General features: G+C 31.4%; 3 protein-coding genes across 7 annotated transcripts; 1 reads left to right on the top strand and 2 right to left on the bottom strand.

The window, feature by feature from the left end:
* Positions 1-663: 663 nt before the first annotated feature.
* On the bottom strand, positions 664-2,807 carry LOC140812788 (protein RGF1 INDUCIBLE TRANSCRIPTION FACTOR 1-like). 2 transcript variants are annotated; one of them, XM_073171148.1, is made up of 5 exons: positions 2,470-2,807; positions 2,185-2,361; positions 1,956-2,030; positions 1,704-1,844; positions 664-1,190 (listed from the first exon to the last, which is right to left on the bottom strand). In XM_073171148.1, the coding sequence occupies exons 1-5, from the start codon at positions 2,470-2,472 to the stop codon at positions 840-842; spliced, it is 747 nt and encodes a 248-aa protein (XP_073027249.1). In that variant the 5' UTR covers positions 2,473-2,807; the 3' UTR covers positions 664-839. The 2 variants fall into 2 exon arrangements, with proteins under 2 accessions (XP_073027249.1, XP_073027248.1); XM_073171147.1 differs by lacking the exon at positions 2,470-2,807 and having other exon boundaries at positions 2,185-2,452.
* Positions 2,808-7,498: 4,691 nt separating this feature from the next.
* LOC140811300 (protein GRAVITROPIC IN THE LIGHT 1-like) lies at positions 7,499-11,325 on the top strand. Its single transcript, XM_073169163.1, has 3 exons — positions 7,499-7,570; positions 7,735-7,807; positions 9,246-11,325. Exons 1-3 carry the CDS (start codon positions 7,499-7,501, stop codon positions 10,829-10,831), a joined length of 1,731 nt encoding a protein of 576 aa, XP_073025264.1. The 3' UTR covers positions 10,832-11,325.
* A 3,428-nt stretch (positions 11,326-14,753) lies between these two features.
* On the bottom strand, positions 14,754-18,687 carry LOC140812733 (axial regulator YABBY 1-like). Of its 4 annotated transcripts, XM_073171087.1 has the most exons (8): positions 17,828-18,215; positions 17,668-17,726; positions 17,431-17,583; positions 16,986-17,103; positions 15,965-16,013; positions 15,489-15,564; positions 15,247-15,321; positions 14,754-14,987 (listed from the first exon to the last, which is right to left on the bottom strand). In XM_073171087.1, exons 1-8 carry the CDS (start codon positions 17,847-17,849, stop codon positions 14,916-14,918), a joined length of 624 nt encoding a protein of 207 aa, XP_073027188.1. In that variant the 5' UTR covers positions 17,850-18,215; the 3' UTR covers positions 14,754-14,915. The 4 variants fall into 4 exon arrangements, with proteins under 4 accessions (XP_073027188.1, XP_073027186.1, XP_073027187.1 ...); XM_073171085.1 differs by lacking the exons at positions 17,668-17,726; positions 17,828-18,215 and adding an exon at positions 18,230-18,687; XM_073171086.1 differs by lacking the exons at positions 17,668-17,726; positions 17,828-18,215 and adding an exon at positions 18,320-18,680.
* Between the last annotated feature and the right edge of the window lie 904 nt (positions 18,688-19,591).

Raw genomic sequence — 19,591 nt, 5'->3', positions numbered from 1 at the left:
TAAGTGACAATCATACCTTCAAGATGTCGCGTTTCAAGACTTGTGGATATGACATGCATTCTTCGGGGTCGAGAGGGTTCAAATAATGACATTTACGTGTTGTACAAATCTCCCATATTCAACAGTATCCTGCGAGGAAATGCTTCGGAGATAAGTTTCACTGGTTGTTTAAAGGAAGACAAGAGTTTGCAAGAAAATATGTTAAACATGAATAAGTTATCATAATGCATTTTTCATGAAAAACCTACAATGACTGAATTGGTGATAATTATTCAAAAATATAATATTTTCTTATATATTTGAAGTATTCAAAGAACAAAATCAAATATCTAAAACCCATAATAACTACTCTATGTATCAAAAAAATTATTTACTCTTATTCCATTATCATTGAAAAAAATATTTTTTAAAAATTATATTTTAAAGGATGAAGATACATGTAAATTTTATAGATAAAATAATATATTTATTTAAATAATAAAAAGACAAAAATGTAAATTTAGGTTTATAGAAAATTTAAACTAAAATTATAACATTGTTAGTTATTGATTTTTTAAGAATTGTGGTTAGATACTTAATTTTAATTCAACAGATACTGAATTTTGATTCAAATATTGACAGATATTTTCACAAATTTACCCTTATTTTATTTTCTAACGAGAAAATAGCAAACACACTTTAATATCCATAATAATAAAAAAAAGGACAAAAATTAAGGTTGTATACATTTATAACCGAGACCTACACAGCACGAAAGATGGGAATGATATGTAAATTACCCATCTGCCCCCAACCCTTTCCGTTCATCTCACATATCCTCCATCTATTTCCTGTACAAATCAGTAAAATGGAGACCGATGTGGGGTTCCCTTCCTCCGGCTCAGTGTCACTTCGGATACTTCCAAAACCGGTTCACAACCCAGATTGAAATCAGACCGGAATCCATCAAGATTACTTCTTTTCGTCCTCACAACCTCCGTGGTAGCCGTGCTGGTGAGGGCTGGGTATCCCACTAAACTAGTTGGACCGACATAGTCGGGACCGGAGTCTGAACTTCCCGGACCGGTGGCTTCTAGCACTGAGTCGGGTGTCCTTTGGCCTTCATCAAAAGCCGGTTCAGGCAATGCAAGAAACTCACACTTCCGGAGATAGTCTGAAACTTTGCAGCCACTACTCAGTACATGTTGAAGCTGTGCAAAACAAGAAAATAAATACAGGAATAACAAGAAACTTGAGTCGATAATCTTTTTTAAAATAAAATAAAATTCAGAAGTGATTCCAAACTTTCAAACCCAAAAATGTAAACAAAAACATCCTTAAAAAAAGATCAAATTTACTAATCCGTTTTCTTGAAGACAAAACATGCGTTTTGCCTTTAAATTGATTAATTTCTCAGTTGCATTTTCTCAAATAAAAAATATAGCACACTTTTGCTTCCAATAAAAAAAATCAAACAATTTTTTTTTTCTTTTTCCCAGATTTTATATCACGAAGTATTTTCATTCCATCACCATTTATATGATCGTTACACATTCTTTATACACATAATCAAATAACACCTGTATTTTTTTAAAAATAAATGATTATAAAACACGATCCGGAGAAATATAAAATGGGTTAGAACTTGGAATCAAAATTCAAAAATTTTAAAAATTAAACACAAATTTGGAATTTTAAAAAATTCCAGATAACAGAAAAAGGACCTTGCAAGAAAGAGAGCAAAAGAGAAACGAGTCTTGCAGGTTTCTGTCGCAGCTGATGCACAAGTTGCCGCCGCCTCTGCCTGGCCTCGACTGTGCTCTCTCTCTCAAAAACACTACTTTTGAATTATTTGTTGTATAAGACTGCAAAAAGTTAAATTATACACTAAAAAGTATTAGAAACCTGCATTTGTATACACAAAATTAGATCGTAAAAAGGAGAATTAAAAAACTAGGAAAAATATCAATTTTTACTTGCACTTGAGCACAGTCCATTAATTTATCAGCATCCCCCAGCCTTATCACATCATGATACACGTATCTCCGTATCTGAAAAATCACACCAAACAAATCAGTCACTAAACTGAAAAAGGTCCTTTACCCCAAAAAAAATATTCAAATCATAGATTAAATTATGGAAATTACGTAAATAACATATATATTTTAAAAATATGAATGAATCTTCAATGATTTAGAGACTTACCTGCAAGAGTCGGTGAGAAGGATGATGATCGAAGCAATGAGAGCAAATTCCCTCACAGCAATCCAAACAAAAAACATTCTTTTCATTCTTCTTCGAATCCTCGTGAATCATACACCCATCGAAGAATTTCTCCCGCAAAACGGCCAAAAGCCACCGTGGAATCTCCGAAGTATCCAACTGCAAAGAACAGAACCAAAGTTGCATCAAAATCTGAAAAAACCCATAGATGAAATCACTATCATTAATCATAAGAAAAGGGAAAATGAAAAAAAGAGAGGAGCCCACCATGACTAAAAATTCAATGGTTTGAAATATTGAGTAAATCTACACTATAAATAAAGATGTAGGGAACCCATGATCAGAATATCATGAGAGAAAAAAAAAAGAAAAGATTTTCGCTGTAACATAAAGGCCAGTACATAAATACTTATTAAGGCCAGTTTTTATTTTGTGTATATATATATATATATATATATATATATATATCTGTGTGTATGTATTGATTGAGGGGGAGAGAGAGTCATGGAGGATGGGATATGAAGAGCGGCGCCTGCCAAAAAAACTGCGACTTGTGGTGTTTACTGTTACCAATGAAAGAACAACAACAGGAGCAGAAACAGGAATTGGAGTGGAGGGGTTGGCCTCATTAATTTAAAGTTTTTGTTGTTTTATTTATTATTTATTTTTTCCAGTAATTTTCTGTCGGACTGCCTCATTATTTGTACCAAACCAATATTTTTTCTCTCGTACAAGGTGATAACCAATAATATGGGATTTTCCATCTTATTTTATTTATATATACAAACAATTGTTTCATGACAACTTTTCAAAATTTTGTTTAAACAATATATTAAAATTGCTTTAATAGCTTTACTCAAGTTTTTTAATTTAGTTGGATTGGAAGAAGATGATTGTGCGAAATACTTTTAAAATTTTAGTTGAGTTAATATTTTCGGTGTAACGAATTTGAACATTTATCTCATTCTATTATTACGGAAATTATTTCAATATTCAAGTGAAAAACCTTGTTGAACTAATAACACCATCCGTAAAATATCTAAACATATTTTTTTAGCATATAAGCATTTACCTATATGAGAAAATTACGTCAAATAATTATCAATATCTTTCCGTGTGTTTCATTTTTTTTATTCAATATACGATTAGTTGTCGCAGTTAAATTAAAACACTTGTGGGAAACTTTGATTTGTAGTAAAATAGATAATTTTTGGGAATTAATTGAATAAGATATTGAACAACTTCGAATCTCGTTGAGTTATGCTGTTACGAATTGAGGTTGAGCTTATTACAATTTGGGGTATTAATTCAGCATGTTAGGCAATTAATTCTAAAAAATGCTCATCTTTTATTACAAATCAAAATTTCTCACAAATTTTTTTATTTAATTACATCAGTTAATCAATAAGAATTTGTCGTAATTTTCTCGTAGAAACAGGAGTCAACACGCTAAAAAATATAATAAAAAGACTAAAATACTCAAATTCATGACGGAATAATGTATTAGCTCTACTAGAATTTTCATATAAGTATTGACACAATTTGTGTATTAACACAAGAACTAAAATATTGAAATCAATTACACAACAATATTAACTCAAAGGGAACTTTTCGAAGATATTCGACGCAGCCATCTCGAATAGAAAATCTAATACGAAAAATTTATCGATGAAATATATTAATCAATATAAAATCTTGTATTTCATGGCTCAATGCACTGGAAGATTATTATTTAAATTTTTTACTCTAAACAGTAATTGAATTTTATATAAAATTAGAGATACATTTTTTACTTTATTTACTTATATTTATATATACAATACGACAAAAAATATATAAAATAAAAGAGAAACAAATACATAAAAGTGCTCCAAGGTAAAGCTTTTTGTTTAATGAGACAATCTTGGAATTTGGTTATATTTTTGGAAAATATTAAAAGTTTTAATTAATGAACAAACCCTATAATACTTGTTGAATAATTGGCGGTCCGTGTAGTAATTGGATGGCTTGCAGACTAGGCCAGTAAATATCCCTTTCTCTCTATGATGAGCTGCTGAATGACAACACCAGAGAAAGCGACTTTTCTCCCTTCTCTGCTGAAATGTTTAGTATAAAATGCATGCAATTTTCTTAAATTATAAGTTTTAAACTTAATTACGTGACATGAATTTTGTGAAATGGGAAAAAAATGTATCAAATTAGTTAAGGTTGTCTTTTAAATACGATAATTTGTGAAGATATTCACGTTGATAAAACATATAAAAAAAAATCCATTTTTAAAAATAATTTCATATTGTATTTAGTTATTTTTATTAAAAAAAATCTTGATATTTGTTTTCCGGTTGATATTAGAGCGACAGTAACGATATCCAAAATACTGTTTCGTGAACAGAGAGTTTTGAAATAGTCGTGAAAAATCTTCAGGACGATGGGATAGGTGCAAGGATTTTATCAAGGAGATTTAATCCAAATAAACGTGGGCCGTCGATGAGAAGGATCGACAAATGGTGACTAAATTTTTATATATTTAATAAAAAAAATCTCAATCTTTCTTAAATATAAATAAAAAACGAATGATAATGTTGTTGACAAATTTTATCTCACACTTGTTTTTTATACTGTAATAATTTTAGTGCTAAATTAATTAATTAAGATATGAATAGTCGAGAACTTATATTAACAGTTTTTATTTATTTTTTTTATAATTCTAACTAAAAACGGGCAACGATAAATTGTCCCATTAAATTCTAGCCCAGGCCTGGATCTTTTTAGTAAATGACATTATAGTTTGTGAAGTTTTTGGCCCAATCCCAAAATCGTAGTTACATATTTTCAAAAACCTTCTTCGTATTGCTTATTTGCTCTTACATTAAAAAAAAAACATTAACTTTATAAAAAAAACAAATATATTGGATTTAAAAAACAACATAAATTAACAAGGATATTCATTTAATTTACAATTCAAAATAGAAAAAAAAAAATCCTAAAATGAGTGGCGGAACTTGGATTTGAAATCTACCCGGATTAAATTTTTTATTACAAAAAACAAAATAATCCATAACAATTAAAATCATGGCTTTGATACATGTTCATCGTAGTCTAAAATTTTTTTTCATTAACAAGATCTTCAATATTTTCGTTATTGAATTTGTAAGATTCAAAAACCGACAAAACATTGACAATGTAATATTATATCTCCATCATCCTGCAAGAAAAATTAATGAAGATCAAATATAATGAATTTGTCTAAAATCATTCATTCAATTGTCTCATCACTGAATCCAGAATTTAATCTCTAAATTTTTTAAATATTTTAAATTGATATACCCGGGCTACTATCATATTATTCTAAAATTATACAAAATTTACCAATAAATTATTTAAAAAAAAATTTGGGCCATCCGGGCTAAAGCCCGGGTACAAGCTAATGTCCCTCCGCCCCTGCTTCTAACTGAAAATCTATTGCAACATTAAATATATCATAATAAAAGTGATGTTCAACTGTGATAATATCTTTTTTTGGGCATGAACTACTAGAATGCTTATAATGAGAACTCATCTCTTGTATATCGACATCCAATCTTTTGCAAAATGATTTTACATACGAAAGAAGAATATCAAAACCATCATTTCTCAATCTCACGAAAAGTTCTTTGGTCGTAGAGACCAAATCCGTTGCACATATGATATCAAGAGATTTTCGTTGCAAGAAACGACAAAGCAAATTTGTGATCCTCATAATTTTATACATCAAATGCAAAATAAAAATTAAATAAAAAGACTTCATCACTATTAATGAACCACCATTTTCCCCGCACATTGAAGTAGAGATGCCATCAATTATAATGTTTTTGAGCACATTAATAGTGGAATCATACGTATCTATCAAGCTGCAAATAGAAATAAAATGGGAGCTCCAACGAGTAGTATCTGCTCGATGCAAAGTACCAATTTGATTAGCTCTTCACCGAGTCTCGCGTTCACCGGCAACAACAGAATGTGCAATTTCATTAACTTGATAAGATTTTAACTCGGCATTGCGCCTGGAAGAAGATGTAACAAGATTGACAATAGTCGTCATATTTGAAAAGAAAAACTATATAAAGATCTCATTTTCAGCTGTTGCAACTAATGGAGTCGAAAAAGAATTACATCAGAGCAATTAAAATCCCAATTTTCAGCAACTTGTAATCGATTCAAGGACTGGGATTAATCGAGCTCCAAATCGAAACACCATTAGTCTCACGGTGTTGCTGCATATAGAACTCGTCGGAAATGTCACCGGAATTATTGATTACACTAAGAAAAATGGTTGGAAACGACACAAAGTGTTCTAAAGTTTTCCAACACTATGACACCACTAACTACAAATAGAATGAAGCAAGGTCATTAGCTAAATCGAGCAAGAACAGGAGCTGAAATCGAGTGGCTTCTTCTTCGATTCGGCACATGAAGAACTGAAGAGGCGCAGAGCTTAGGGCTGCCGATAGCTGATCTCGCGACGGTGGTCGGAACTCCAGAATAAGGTGGCGCGTGGCTGATGCTGGGAGAGGAGATGAGCGACACAATGGGTTGGGACTTGGGAGTAGGTTTTGAAAATTGAGATGTTCTGCTTCTGTAAGTCTGCAACATAAATCGTGTTTCTTCATTTTTTTTTCTTTTGACAATAATCAATTATCAAGTATGGACTTTGGAGCATGGGCTGAGAAATCATTTTAAAGCCTATTTTGAGAAACAATTATTAATTATGTAATTTGGACTATTGGGTTAGACAAAAAACTAATACATACTAATAAAAAAATAAAATTTGGTGGCCACAAGTCTCCCTCTGCCTATAGAGCATAAAATCCACTTATATAAAATTCTGGATCATACAAAATCGCAAATTCAAAATCCTATCATCCATATTTGAACTTTATAAAAAAAATGGGTCTAATATGAGACCATCTCATTGATCTTAATCTGTTAAAAGAGTCAACCTTACAGATATTCACAATAAAAAGTAATACTCTTAGCATAAAAAGTAATAAATTTCATGGATAATCCGAATAAGAGATCCGTCCCACAAATACGACCCATGAGACCGTCTTACACAAGTTTTTGCCTCATAAAAATTATTTGACCATAAAAATCTCACTGAATATTCAGAGTTTAAAACCAAGAAAGTATTTATTTGAATTTTTTTTTTTTAATTTTCTTAGCTGAACATTGCTAATTTAAATTTTAAATTTAAATAAATTAAAATAATATAATTTATTTTGAAATCCTCACCAACAATAGGTTAGCGATTTAGAAGATGCCCACGCACTTCCTCGCCCGCTGGGACCCTCGGCCTCCAAGACAAAGGAAACCGAACAAGGATGTTTCCGTACTTTCTATAAATTAGCCTTGTTCAATTTTAAAAAACCACAAAATTTTCTATTTTCATTAAAAAAAATCAAAATTTCTTCTACTTTCACTTGATTTTCAATACAAAATAAGAAAATAGATCTCTAGAATAAGGATGATCTCAATACTTTCCACCCTTGTCAGTTTCTTTCTCGATCGACGTTTTCTAAACTAAGAAGGAAATGGAAGAGGCCTGTTGCTCAAGGTGACGACGAGGGTGAAGGGCATGCATGACAAGGAGACATTAAACCAAAACGGAAGTCCAAGATATGGCAATCCGACACTTGCCAATTATAAAAGAAATGCTAATTTATGGAGATTGGTTTTGAATAGATATATATATAACCACGAGTTGACAACTCTTCGTTCGAGGTGAAGGAATTTTCAATATTTCCAGAACAAAAATATTATTATTTATTTTTCAGAGAAGCAAACTAACCAATTAATGGGTCTCATGTTGAAGAAAAAATGTAATAACCACCAGTTTTATTAATGCAAACATGTAGCACTGCCTGCAAGGGTTTGAGAGACGCAGGGTCCTCCGATGGTCCCTCTTCGTTCCCAAAATTTGAGTAATGAAAGAGCATATTAGAACTTATATAAAAGTTTTAATCAATTTTCGAGGGAGGAGTTTTTCTCACAACATTTGGAGGAATTCAAAAATACATTAAGAAGCGGAGGTTAAAGAAATTTTGTGGACAAAAACTACTTGGCTGTTTTCAAATGAGGGAAAGTAGGGAAGATGTGAAGGCAGTGTCCCCGTAGGGGTAGGGTCGACTGAACCCTATCCCACGCTTCCATTTTAGTATTTGTATGTGTTTCCATTTTCGCATTTCACACACACATGCCTTACTTCTCTAAGACCATCTCCAATCATGGCACCACAATGGTGTGGCACCATTGTGGTGCCATGATTTTTCACTCCAATCCAGCACCAAAACTGGCGCTGGATTGGAGCAGCACTAGAAAATGCTCCACATGTGGCGCAGCAATTTTGCTGCGCCACAATTTTCTTTTTATTTTTTTTTTGTTTTTTTTTTTAGTTTTTAATTTGATTAATTTAATATAAATGTTTAATATTTAATTAATTAATTTTTTTTTGAAATTTTAATTATAAAATTTTTAATATTCTGATTAGAAATTAATTAAGTGTAAAAATAAAAAATAAAAAAATAGATTAAATTAATAATGCGTTAAAATGGTACAAATTACGAACAAAAAACAACAAAAATTACGAACAATAAACAAACTACGACAACTAACAAATCATAAATTTATGAAACAGTATAATAATTTGAATATTTAATATTGTATTTTTGTTGTATTGTTAATTTAATATCAAATGAACGAGTTTTTTTCAATGATATTTTGATTTTATTAAAATATAGTTTGTATTAAATAATTGTACGTAAATTAAATAATTATTTTGTTAATATGAAATAATTAATTCAAATTTCAATATATAATTTAAAATATTTAAATATATAAATTATAATATTTAATTATTATTATATTATCAAATTATAAATGATTAACATAAAACAGAAATATTAATATTGAAAAAAAAAAGAATATTTTTGGAATATTCTATTGTAGTGTAAAATGTAATGTAATGTGGTTGGAGATGATTTTAGTGTAACATCAATGTAATGCAGAATGTAATGCGGTGGAATGGAGATGGCCTAAGCAATCCGAAGTAACCCCCCTTCCCCATTACCAAGTTCATAATTTGAAGAACTCACCCACAAATTCGCTGATTATACCTACAATTGGTGATTTGGTGCACAAATTCCGAGAAATGGCGGAATTCGAAGGAGGCCCATCACCTAATCCGCCGCTTCAATTTTCCGATATGTTCCAGAAATTCGCCCTCGTTTTCAAGTCCAAAACGTACGAGCTTTTCGCTGAAGAGTCGTCCTCCTCTGCCGACGCGGATGTCGATGTTTTTGCGCTCCTGGATTCTGCCGAGGAATTTATCCCCGATCAAAAAGTAGTCGTTATCAAGCCCGACCCGAGTTCAGGCCCAGATTCTTCCCGGACCCTTTTACTCCGAAGTTTGATTCCTTCCCTATTCGCCACTGTCTCTTCCTTTGAAGCTTCTTATCTGCAGTTTCAAACTGCCCACGTTCCAGAGGTTGACGAAAAGGCTCTTGAGGTTGCTGATAGATCAATTGTTGCAATCCTCCAGAATTTGTCGGAAATGAGGGGTTTTTACATAAGACGGATTCGTGGGTTGAGTTGTGATTTTGAGTTTCCAGCAGGGTCGTTTTTCGAATTTCAGGTACAGGAGAATCAGAGCAAGCTAAGGGCATTGGAGATCATGGTGAACTCTTTGCAATCCCAAATCGATGTCAAGGATGATGAAGTAAAAGTTTTGAAAAAAAATTTGGAAAAATTAAGGGTACTCAATGCTGATTTATTTCGAAAATTAGGGCTCAAAGAGGGGAAAATGAGCTCGGGGATTGAGGTTCTATTGACAATTCGAGTTTTTGAAGCAATGTTGAGTGATTCTTTGAAGTTGGTTCGTTTCTTTGCTAAGTTGTTAATAGATTTGATGAAGAGAGCTGGGTGGGATTTGGAGATAGCCGCGAATTCTGTTTACTCGGGTTTGGATCACTCGAAAACACAGCATTTCAGGTATGTGTTTCTGTCCTATATTTCTTTGGGAATGTTCCAAAATTTTGATAAGAGTGATTTTGGATTGTGTGATAGTGAACCTGTGTGTAATGAGAATGGCATCAAACACAGCGGCAATGGTGTAAGTGATAGTGAAAATAATTATTATTTGAAGCAGTTGATCGAGCACGTTTCAAGTAATCCGAGGGAAATCTTGGTTAAGAATCCAAAATGCGAGTTTTCCCAGTTTTGTAAGATGAAGTATGAGGAACTTATTCACCCAAAAATGGAATGCTCTATCTTTAGTAAATTGGATGGGAAAGAGAAGGTGTTGGATTCTTGGAAATCATTGAGCATATTTTATGAGTCGTTTGTTAGGATGGCAAGCTCGATATGGCTACTTCAGAAGCTGGCATATTCATTTAGTCCCACGGTTGAAATATTTCAGGTTGAGAGAGGGGTCGAGTTTTCAATAGTTTATATGGAAGATATTTTGGGCAAACCTAGTTTTCCTTGGAAGAATACGCCCAGAGTTGGTTTCACCGTCGTTCCAGGATTCAAAGTTGGTAGGACGGTCATTCAGTCGCAGGTTTATTTGATGAGCCAAAAGTGCAATGACTTGTGATATCTCAGGTTCTAGATGAAGATTGATAGTTGATAGGAAAGATGAAGAAAATGATGCATGATAAGAAAAGTGCTCTACTAGTCTTGCGCTATTCGGGTGAAGAACTGGAATTGCTGTGCGCCTGTCTAAATTTGATCTCTAATTACACTGTCAATACTTAGGCATAGGTTTGTGGGGTTTACTAAATTTCGAAAATAGATTTGTTTCTTTATCCATTTCTTTAGATTTTATCGAATCTTGTATCAAGCGGAATGTCAAGAAATGTCATATGAAGTTTATTCGTACTTCTTCCTGTTTCATGGGATTTGCTTTGAAGACGGACAAATAGATCGAACATGTATGCAAGTCTGCTGTTATCGAAATTATAGTGGGATTCTGTGAACTTCACTATTCGATTACTTAAGCATGTGTTTACTCTAGTGTCTTGTTCAAATTTCTATTCTTTCATGATGTTGCTGGAATTTTTGAGTTGGTCTACAAAAAGTTTGTGGTTTTGTTCGAATGATTCTTCTTACAATTTGTGTGTATTGTTTTTGTAAATAGAGTAAAAATACAAGCGTCTCCCATGTGTATCAATTTGATGTGGTTTTTCTTTGGGCCCGCCTGACACATACTGCACTACCATATCATATTTTAAAAATTGATGTTTTGGGCTAGGCCAGTTTATTTTGTTGAGCCTTCTACAACCAACTTTTACTAAAATTTGTCTCACTTTACAAGGCCCTCATTAATTTATGCGATGCAAAATTACCTCGAGTATTTGTCAAATATTTGGCCTATAATTAAGGCAAATAATTAACCTCCATGTCAATCAAGCATTATCCAAAGTGAAAATAAATGTTACTGCAAAGTTCTACATTGTCAAAAGAAACCTACGATTAGGAATGTAAACAAATCAAACTGTTCGTGAGTTATTCAGAGTTCGGTTTGATAAAAATCTCGTTTGAGTTTATTTGTGATTCCGATTGGGGTAATGACCTTGATGGTTGTCATTCCACGTTGGGTTTCTACTTGTTTCTTGGTGGCTCTCCAATATCTTGGAGATGCAAGAAGCAAACTGTTGTGTCCTGCTCAAGTACGGCAGCTGAATTCCGGAGTCTTGCAAATGCAACATCTGATCTTTTATGGCTTCAGTGTCTTCTCCTGTTCTCCACGTATTCCTGTTTTGTGGTGTGACAATATTAGCACTATTTCATTGAGTGCTAACCCTGTTCTTCATTCAAGAACTAAACATTTTGAACTCCATTTATATTTATCTCGATATCTAAGCCATTAGCTAGTTTTTCAACATTGTGCCATTGATTGATCAAACAGCTGATGCTCTCACGAAGCCACTGACAACAGCTAGATTTCACCATCTTCGGTCCAAGCTCAACGTGGTTCTTAATCTCTCGTTCAGCTTGAAGGGGGAGATAACAGATAGATATCGGTGTATGCACACACTAGATCGAGCTAATAAAGAGGATAAAAACCCAGATTTGGTGGAGCTAAATTTTCTCTTTTGTTTCGGTTATTTGGCTGTAACAATATTTGATTTGATTCCATTTTCTTATATTTTATCAAGTGAATATAAGACCATTGCATGTAAAACGATGATCAGTGAAATACATACAATTCTTCAGTCTCATTCTTAATTTCTCACTATCTTATATCACATGATGCTTATCGATCGAGATAGCTTGAAGATGGAGTTGGCTCAAAATAATAATTGATCATATTCAGAATTTTGAATTGGAAATCGAGCTCCAGAAATATTTAATTTTTCTTAAAAATATATTCACAATAAACTTCATCAAATTTTTTTTAATGCTTGGTGATCATAAATGTTAGCTTGATATAGAGCTTGAACTTAAGAAACGGAGATCTTGAGTCTATGTGATATTTTATTTCGGCAAAATATTTTTAGAAAAATCAAATTCAAGAAGCTGTAAAATATGGCTTTAGAATTTATTCTTGAAAATTTTGATTTTTTTTAAAATTAGTATTCGACCATAACTATGGTAATATATAGTCGTCGATATATAAAAATATTTACGCTCGTTAAGAAAAAAAAAAACAAAGAGAGCCCCCTCAGTTAGTTAGTTAATTAATTAATTTATGTCTCATATAAATTTTTTTCTTTTCCTTTTTTGTTTGACAACAATAAAAAATGTTTGTTTTCCACATTGTCTTCGGGCCAAAGACATATATGTCACCTATTACTTTTGTTTTGAAATGTATTTAGTAAAGTGCAATAATAATTTGTCGAAATTCCATTGTCGACCACCTTTTTTTTAGGTCTCGCATTCTTTAATTGTACCAGTCATCTTTTTTTATGGCCAAACTACGTACATTTTGATCGCAAATTGTTGCCTCAAATTTTATACATTATGATTCCGATTTCAAATTGAATGACTTTAATCCACATTCTCATTTGTGAGTTGAAATGTATTTAATTAACTGAATGACACAAATCCTTAATTTTCCAGATTCATTATTCCATTGAATTGCAAATATAATTTCTCGTACGTCCGTTCACATGAGATAAGTAAGTTGGCCTTAATTCTAGGGCGGTTGACAAAATTGTACGTCTCGATTAAGATATTTTGCTATATATGTTCGATATTCATCATCTGCTATGTAAAATATATGTTCTTCACACAGTCTACACACTAAATTGAAGTTAGTTCCATGTTTCACAATATTATTTCTTGTTAGAGGATAATTTTTGTTGGATTGATTTTTGAATTATTTTATCAAAATAATTAATTTGTGAATTTGAAGATACAGAGATAAGTGAACAAATTATTATTATTTTTTGAATATTTGTTGAAGATATGATAATAATATTGGAAGATATTATTTTGAAGATATGGAAAAATGGTTTGATAAGAGTTATTTTGTCTTGGATATGATAAAGTTCTCCATATATTAGAGTTATCATTCATTTTAAAGATCTTTGAATGTGACCAGGTGCGTCGAGTGTGGGCATATGTGGTCAAGGAAGGTTGATGAGCATTTATTGTCAAATATTTTAGAGTGGAATTGTTAGTTTTTGTTTTTATGCATTATATTTATTTAAATTTTTCAGGAGAAGATAGTGAGTTCCGAGAGATAGCGGTATCTATCTAATATAATATATATTATGTTGTAAACTTGTCAGGTTGGTTGTATGAAAAAATAAAGAGAAAAAACGAGAAAGTTCATTATGTGTTGCAACAAATTAAGCCACGAGACAAACTTATGACAATAGCATTATATTCATTTTGATTTCAAGATTTTTAATTGCTGGTGGTACACACATTCAAAGTTTTGTGATTCTTTCATCTAGAGAGGAAGGTGACATTCTAGGAAGTGATCAATTCGCAGTTTCGAAGAGAATTAGAGTGTAGCAGAGTTAAAATCGAGTGATATTCGTCAAATAGAATCTACTGAACATGTTCGGTGTTCCTCATAAAAACGTAACAAGAAATAGAAAGTCTATAATATTTTAAGTCTTTGTATGATTGTAACATTTTGAAGTTTATTGGATTTACTCGATGTCTAGGCATGATTTCGTAGTTATAGGTCTATTGGACCGAAAATTGTTCATGTATTTTATTTTGATTTCAGTTTTTTTATTAATTGGGATAAGAACGAAAACGGGGAAAAATAAGCGAAAACCATATAAACATCTCCGGTGCTATATTTTATTTTTCGTTTGTCTCATCTATATAGGTAAATATCTATATATAATAGTATTTTCCTATTCTTTTACCAATATACTCTTATCATTAAATGCATTAACTACTTACAAATTTTAATATACCATTAACAATAAATAAGAATAAAATAGAATTTTTTTTTGTATAATTGGGTTTTCCATATATATATATATATATATATATATATATATATATATATATATATATATATATATATATATATATATATATAAACGAGCTTCGTTAATTAATTTTTAGATGGGTTTTCAAAGAGATTAGTAGTTAACATTCCCACAGCAAAATCATCTCCCACCACAGCCATGAAGTCTTTTTCATTAAAAATACAGGACAAAATCAAGAACCCTAAAAGCATAACATAAGGAACATGAGCTGCAACTTTCTTAATAGGGAGAAACACCCAAATTGGCTGGAGCAAGAAAGCCATCTTTCATCAGGACGACATCGTCTCCTTCCTACGAGATTGTCAACTAAATTAATTAAAATGCAACAAAGACGAGTTCAAGATTACTAAAATATCATAATAAAAAGATGATTAAACAATTGATTGGTAATTGTTAAATTCTTGCCACAATTTGTATAAAAGTGACTTGTGTAATTTTTTTTTTTTGGTTGCAATTACTCAGTCAGCATAGGAAATAACATAATTACATTGTCAATGTCCTAGTTATTGTCCTCAAATAAGATGTAGGGTTTTGGGATATATAAATCTACCTGTTGGCAGACAGACTGTTTCTTCACAGGTTGATCAGACATAAGTCCGAAGTGAATGTGAGGAAAATGTGCCCACTAAGAACAAGATAAAAAACTAAAATCATTATAAGAAGACGGTAGTCGTTCTCGAATATATATCAAATTTCACTTATAAGACACATTAGAACTATTGAATTATTCTGAAAGTTGTGGCTAGCGAATTAATAATGATATTTTGGTGTGTTTTTTTTCTTGGATCTTACATTTTTTGCGGCAGCACTAAAGGCTTCCCTGTGGCTAATATCAGGGTTTCCAGCTTTGATACGTTGGATTTCATCCCTGCGAAATTTTATGATAAAATATGACACTAAATGCATGACTTCTTTAAACAATAGTACCATATAATATTTGTAGATTACATATAATAAATAATCCTAGCAGTCAGAATTAGCTTTAAAGAATTTATACGCTTACAAAAGAGAAGCAGTAATAGCAGTATTATATAATTTATATTAACAATAAAGCTGCAAAAACTTTCATGTATACAAACATGGTTTAGCTACAGATAGAGATAGGGCCATAGGGGATCTATATCTATATACTTGTGTATATGTACGTGAATACACACACATATTTTATATATATAACATTTTATGCACGCACACAGACACACATGATTCTCATATGCAGACCCAAAAAAAATTGTGCGTTAAAATTATTTAATTTTATAACCACTTACTTGATGAACCGATTGTAAGCAGATGGGACTCTCTGTCTTTTTTCTGGGGCTGCAAAATAAACATAAATAACAAACAAACAATAAAACAAAACAAAACAAAACAAAAGTGACACATTAATCAATAAATAGCTTTGCTGACTTTTATTTATATTGCTGCATTCAATATCTTTTACTGTCATATGTGTCCTCTCCTTTTCTCCTCATCACTGCTTCATCATTATCTAATGATTCTGCTTTAACAGTATCTTTCTTCTGAGATTTTGCTGTTTCGTACACACACTTGGTTTCCAGGGGGACATAAATCAATAAGTTTCGTACCTTGGTTTTATTTAAAAAGAACGGTAAAATAGGTTAAGAATATGTTAATATTACTTATGGTGAAAAACAATAGGAAGTTAAATAAAGTTAGGGTTTGAAATTAATTCGAAAAGTAACCTTAAACATACAAGATCTAAAGATTTTGGATAGAAAACTCAAATTTTCGACGAATATAAAACATTGTTTACGTGTATAGAGTTATGATTTTTCAATCGTTGATGATACTTGGTCTAAAATGACGTGACGTAAACCTAAAACTAGCAAATAATCGAGAAATTAGGTCTGATTCGTGATGAAAAATAGGTTAAGTTTAAAAGGATATGATATTTATCCATATTTATTGTAGGAGGAGGAGGATGAAAATCATTTACTGATGTTGGTGTCAATAAAGTATAATCACTGTTTAAGAGTAAACTCTCAAAAAGCATATTCTTCCTTCTTCTTTTTTTTTTTTTGGTTTTTAAGTAACACATCATAGTGCAGTTTAAGGATCTTATTTAGTCAAGAAAATACTATGCAACATAAATTTTAGAGTTGACAGTTACACACAAAGAATCAAAGGGTGAAAGCAAGAATATTTTTTTCTAAAAAATAAAGGATATTGACAGAGGATATTCAAGTATTATTAAGTAATAATTATGAAAATTTTAATTTAAAGATCCAATAATAAAATATGATAGAATAAAACTGTGAAGGATCTCACGTCTGTTAGCAACTGGTGGCTTAGGAAGCTCGTCGATTCCCCTAACCGGTAAGATAAAGGATTCGTTTGGATTTGGCTGATTGTTCAACATATTGGACGGCGAGTTGCGAATCTCCTCCTGCAAACAAATAATTGAGTTATTAGTCTGAATTTTCTGGAAAAAATATTTCTAATTTCCAGGATTAAAAAATGGCCAAAATATAAGAAATATGGCTTTCTATATATAAACATAATTTTCAATAAAATTAAGCACAAAATATATTTTTTTACCAAATACACAATCCGCAACATGAAATCCAGAATTTTATGATGCGATCTATAGCATACCAGATGGATTTTAGATAAGAAAAATAATGAATGAAGTAGATATATAAATTGTTTTAAGCTTTAACATTTGATTGAAGAGAAACCCTAATCGATCATCTGAATTTGATTGCGTGCATACCAGGAGATTCTGAGGAGAGAAAAATGAATGGCCAAGATGAAGCTGATTGGCCGCAGGGAGAAGCAACCCGCGCATGTTCACAGACAAAAGATTGGTGCAATGGCCACATCTAACAGTCACAGTCTTGAACAAACTTGTGCTAGGAACACTCACCTAAATAATTCAAGAATTTTATATATTTAATTCCTTTAAGTTAAAATTGAGAAAAAATTAAGGATTCAATCAAAATTAAACTACCAAAAGTTTTTGTAAAAAAGAAACCATCTCCAAGAAAAGTGAGGTAAAGACTGAAAGGGCTGTCATACAAACCAGACATTACGTACTTGAAGCTTTTCACAGAAACGAAGCATCTTTTTAAGAGAAATTAGGCGAAGATTAAAGGGATTTTTTCTCGAACCATAAAAAATGTATCTTTTCATAAGAAGTAAGAATTTTTCTGCAAAAACGAGGAGAAGATTAAATGAATTTTCAATTAAACAAATGAATGGTCAAGAAACTTTCACAAAAAAGGAAGCATTTTTCAAGATTATCGAGCAAAACAAGAAAGGGTTTTCACTGAAACAATTTGCACAAAAAGCCATCAAAAAATTGATCGAGCAAAATTTGCAAGAATATCAAGAAAAAGAGAACGAGTTCACTCAAACAACAAGAACAAAACATTCTTCCAAAAAAGGAATCATTTTTACTAGAATACTTAAGAAGATTAAGATTGAAATGGTTCATTCCTTAGCAAGAAGACTTCAAATCATTACCAAACGGAAGAAATGAACCGGGAAAATATTAAACAGAAACACAATACATATATATTTATCTGTGTATGAAAGAAGAATATGATGAACTCTATTTCATCAGTGTATGGTCTTGTTCCATGAATAAGGGATGATAATACCGCGAGGACAGTATCACAAAAGGTGCAATGGACGTAACAGAGCTGCTCCGAAGGAGAGAGGTGGTGGTGGTCCGGTGCAAAAGCAGATGAAGAGGACATTTGCTAATTTTTTTGGGGGGTTTTTTAAAAATTTTCCGAGGACGTTTTTTTTTCTTTTTTTTTTTGGATTGATGATTCTCTCAGATTGATTTGATTGATTGATAGGTTGACTGATCGAGGTATGTATATATGGGGGTTTGGGATTGACAGATTAATCACCTTGGATCTGATCTTCTGAATGTTTTTCTTTTTCTTTTAAAATATTTTGTTGCGGATGAGTTATAATCGACAAGAAACTGAGAGAATCAAGAATGAGGTGTGTTTGAAAAGGGGGTGCCCACTAATATAGTAGATGATTTGAAACAACTACAAAAGTTGTGTTTATTATATTCATTCCCATGTTATACATATAAAATTGTAAATTTTAAAGTATATACACAAAGGTATGCACATGCAGATATAGGATGTAATTAGGATTTCAGAAGAGAGACAGCGGTTCAACAAATTTGTCGCAATTTATGTATGAAAAGATGTAGACATTCAAAGATCAAGAAACCAATTGCCTCAAAATTAATTCACTGGATGCTGAAGTTTACTTATTCTGAATGAAACGTGAGGATTAAATGAGTAGAAAATGGCACAAATGCATTCCTTATTTAACGTTCTTGCTATGTGTTTGGTTTTGTTTGGAGTTTCTTATTTTTAATACTATAAGTATAGGACTGTTAAATTTTTAATCCTTCCTATTCTCGGATTGTCATGATCTTTCTTTCTAGCCAAACTTGTCTGATATGGGACATTTCAGTAGGACTATTGACTGATTTGATCGATGATATCATTATTACATAATTAAAATTGAACTTTAGCTTAGCTTATCATGAAGAAGAAATTTTAACCTACTTTATTCTTACATTTATTATTGTCTTTTCACCATAAATTTTATATTTGATTATATCAATAATTTAGCCTAATAATTATGATCTAATTTTTTTTAAAAAAAATTGCAAGAAAAATAGATTTCAGTGAAACATAAAAAATTATCGTTTGGAAATCTTTCCTGCCAAAATTCATGAAAAGTACACATAATATATTAAAAATTTAACATCCAATAGTTACATGATTAAAAATAAAATCTTGACGCTTTTTTTTATTTAGTCTAATCTAAAAAAAATTCGATAATGTTTAAAAATTTCAACTACTTTTCAAATCATTCTAAACATTTAGTGTTCACTC

This window comes from Primulina eburnea, chromosome 14 (assembly GCF_022965805.1).
Source record: "Primulina eburnea isolate SZY01 chromosome 14, ASM2296580v1, whole genome shotgun sequence".
Lineage (NCBI taxonomy): Eukaryota > Viridiplantae > Streptophyta > Magnoliopsida > Lamiales > Gesneriaceae > Primulina > Primulina eburnea.
Note: the sequence above shows the minus strand (reverse complement) of the source record. Positions and strands in the feature narration are given on the sequence as shown.

Excerpts from the sequence above, each read along its gene's own strand:
- LOC140812788 (XM_073171147.1), bottom strand. The coding sequence starts at position 2,433 with ATGATTAATGATAGTGATTTCATCTATGGGTTTTTTCAGATTTTGATG. Across the intron at positions 2,031-2,184 it reads CTTCTCACCGACTCTTGCAG|ATACGGAGATACGTGTATCA; the intron begins GTAAGTCTCTAA and ends GTGATTTTTCAG. Across the intron at positions 1,845-1,955 it reads TGGACTGTGCTCAAGTGCAA|TCTTATACAACAAATAATTC; the intron begins GTAAAAATTGAT and ends AACTTTTTGCAG.
- LOC140811300 (XM_073169163.1), top strand. The coding sequence starts at position 7,499 with ATGCCCACGCACTTCCTCGCCCGCTGGGACCCTCGGCCTCCAAGACAA. Across the intron at positions 7,571-7,734 it reads AACCGAACAAGGATGTTTCC|TTTCTTTCTCGATCGACGTT; the intron begins GTACTTTCTATA and ends CACCCTTGTCAG. Across the intron at positions 7,808-9,245 it reads TGCTCAAGGTGACGACGAGG|AATGTAATGCGGTGGAATGG; the intron begins GTGAAGGGCATG and ends AATGTAATGCAG.
- LOC140812733 (XM_073171085.1), bottom strand. The coding sequence starts at position 18,418 with ATGTCCTCTTCATCTGCTTTTGCACCGGACCACCACCACCTCTCTCCT. Across the intron at positions 15,322-15,488 it reads TTAGTGCTGCCGCAAAAAAT|TGGGCACATTTTCCTCACAT; the intron begins GTAAGATCCAAG and ends TCTTGTTCTTAG. Across the intron at positions 14,988-15,246 it reads AACAGTCTGTCTGCCAACAG|GAAGGAGACGATGTCGTCCT; the intron begins GTAGATTTATAT and ends ACAATCTCGTAG.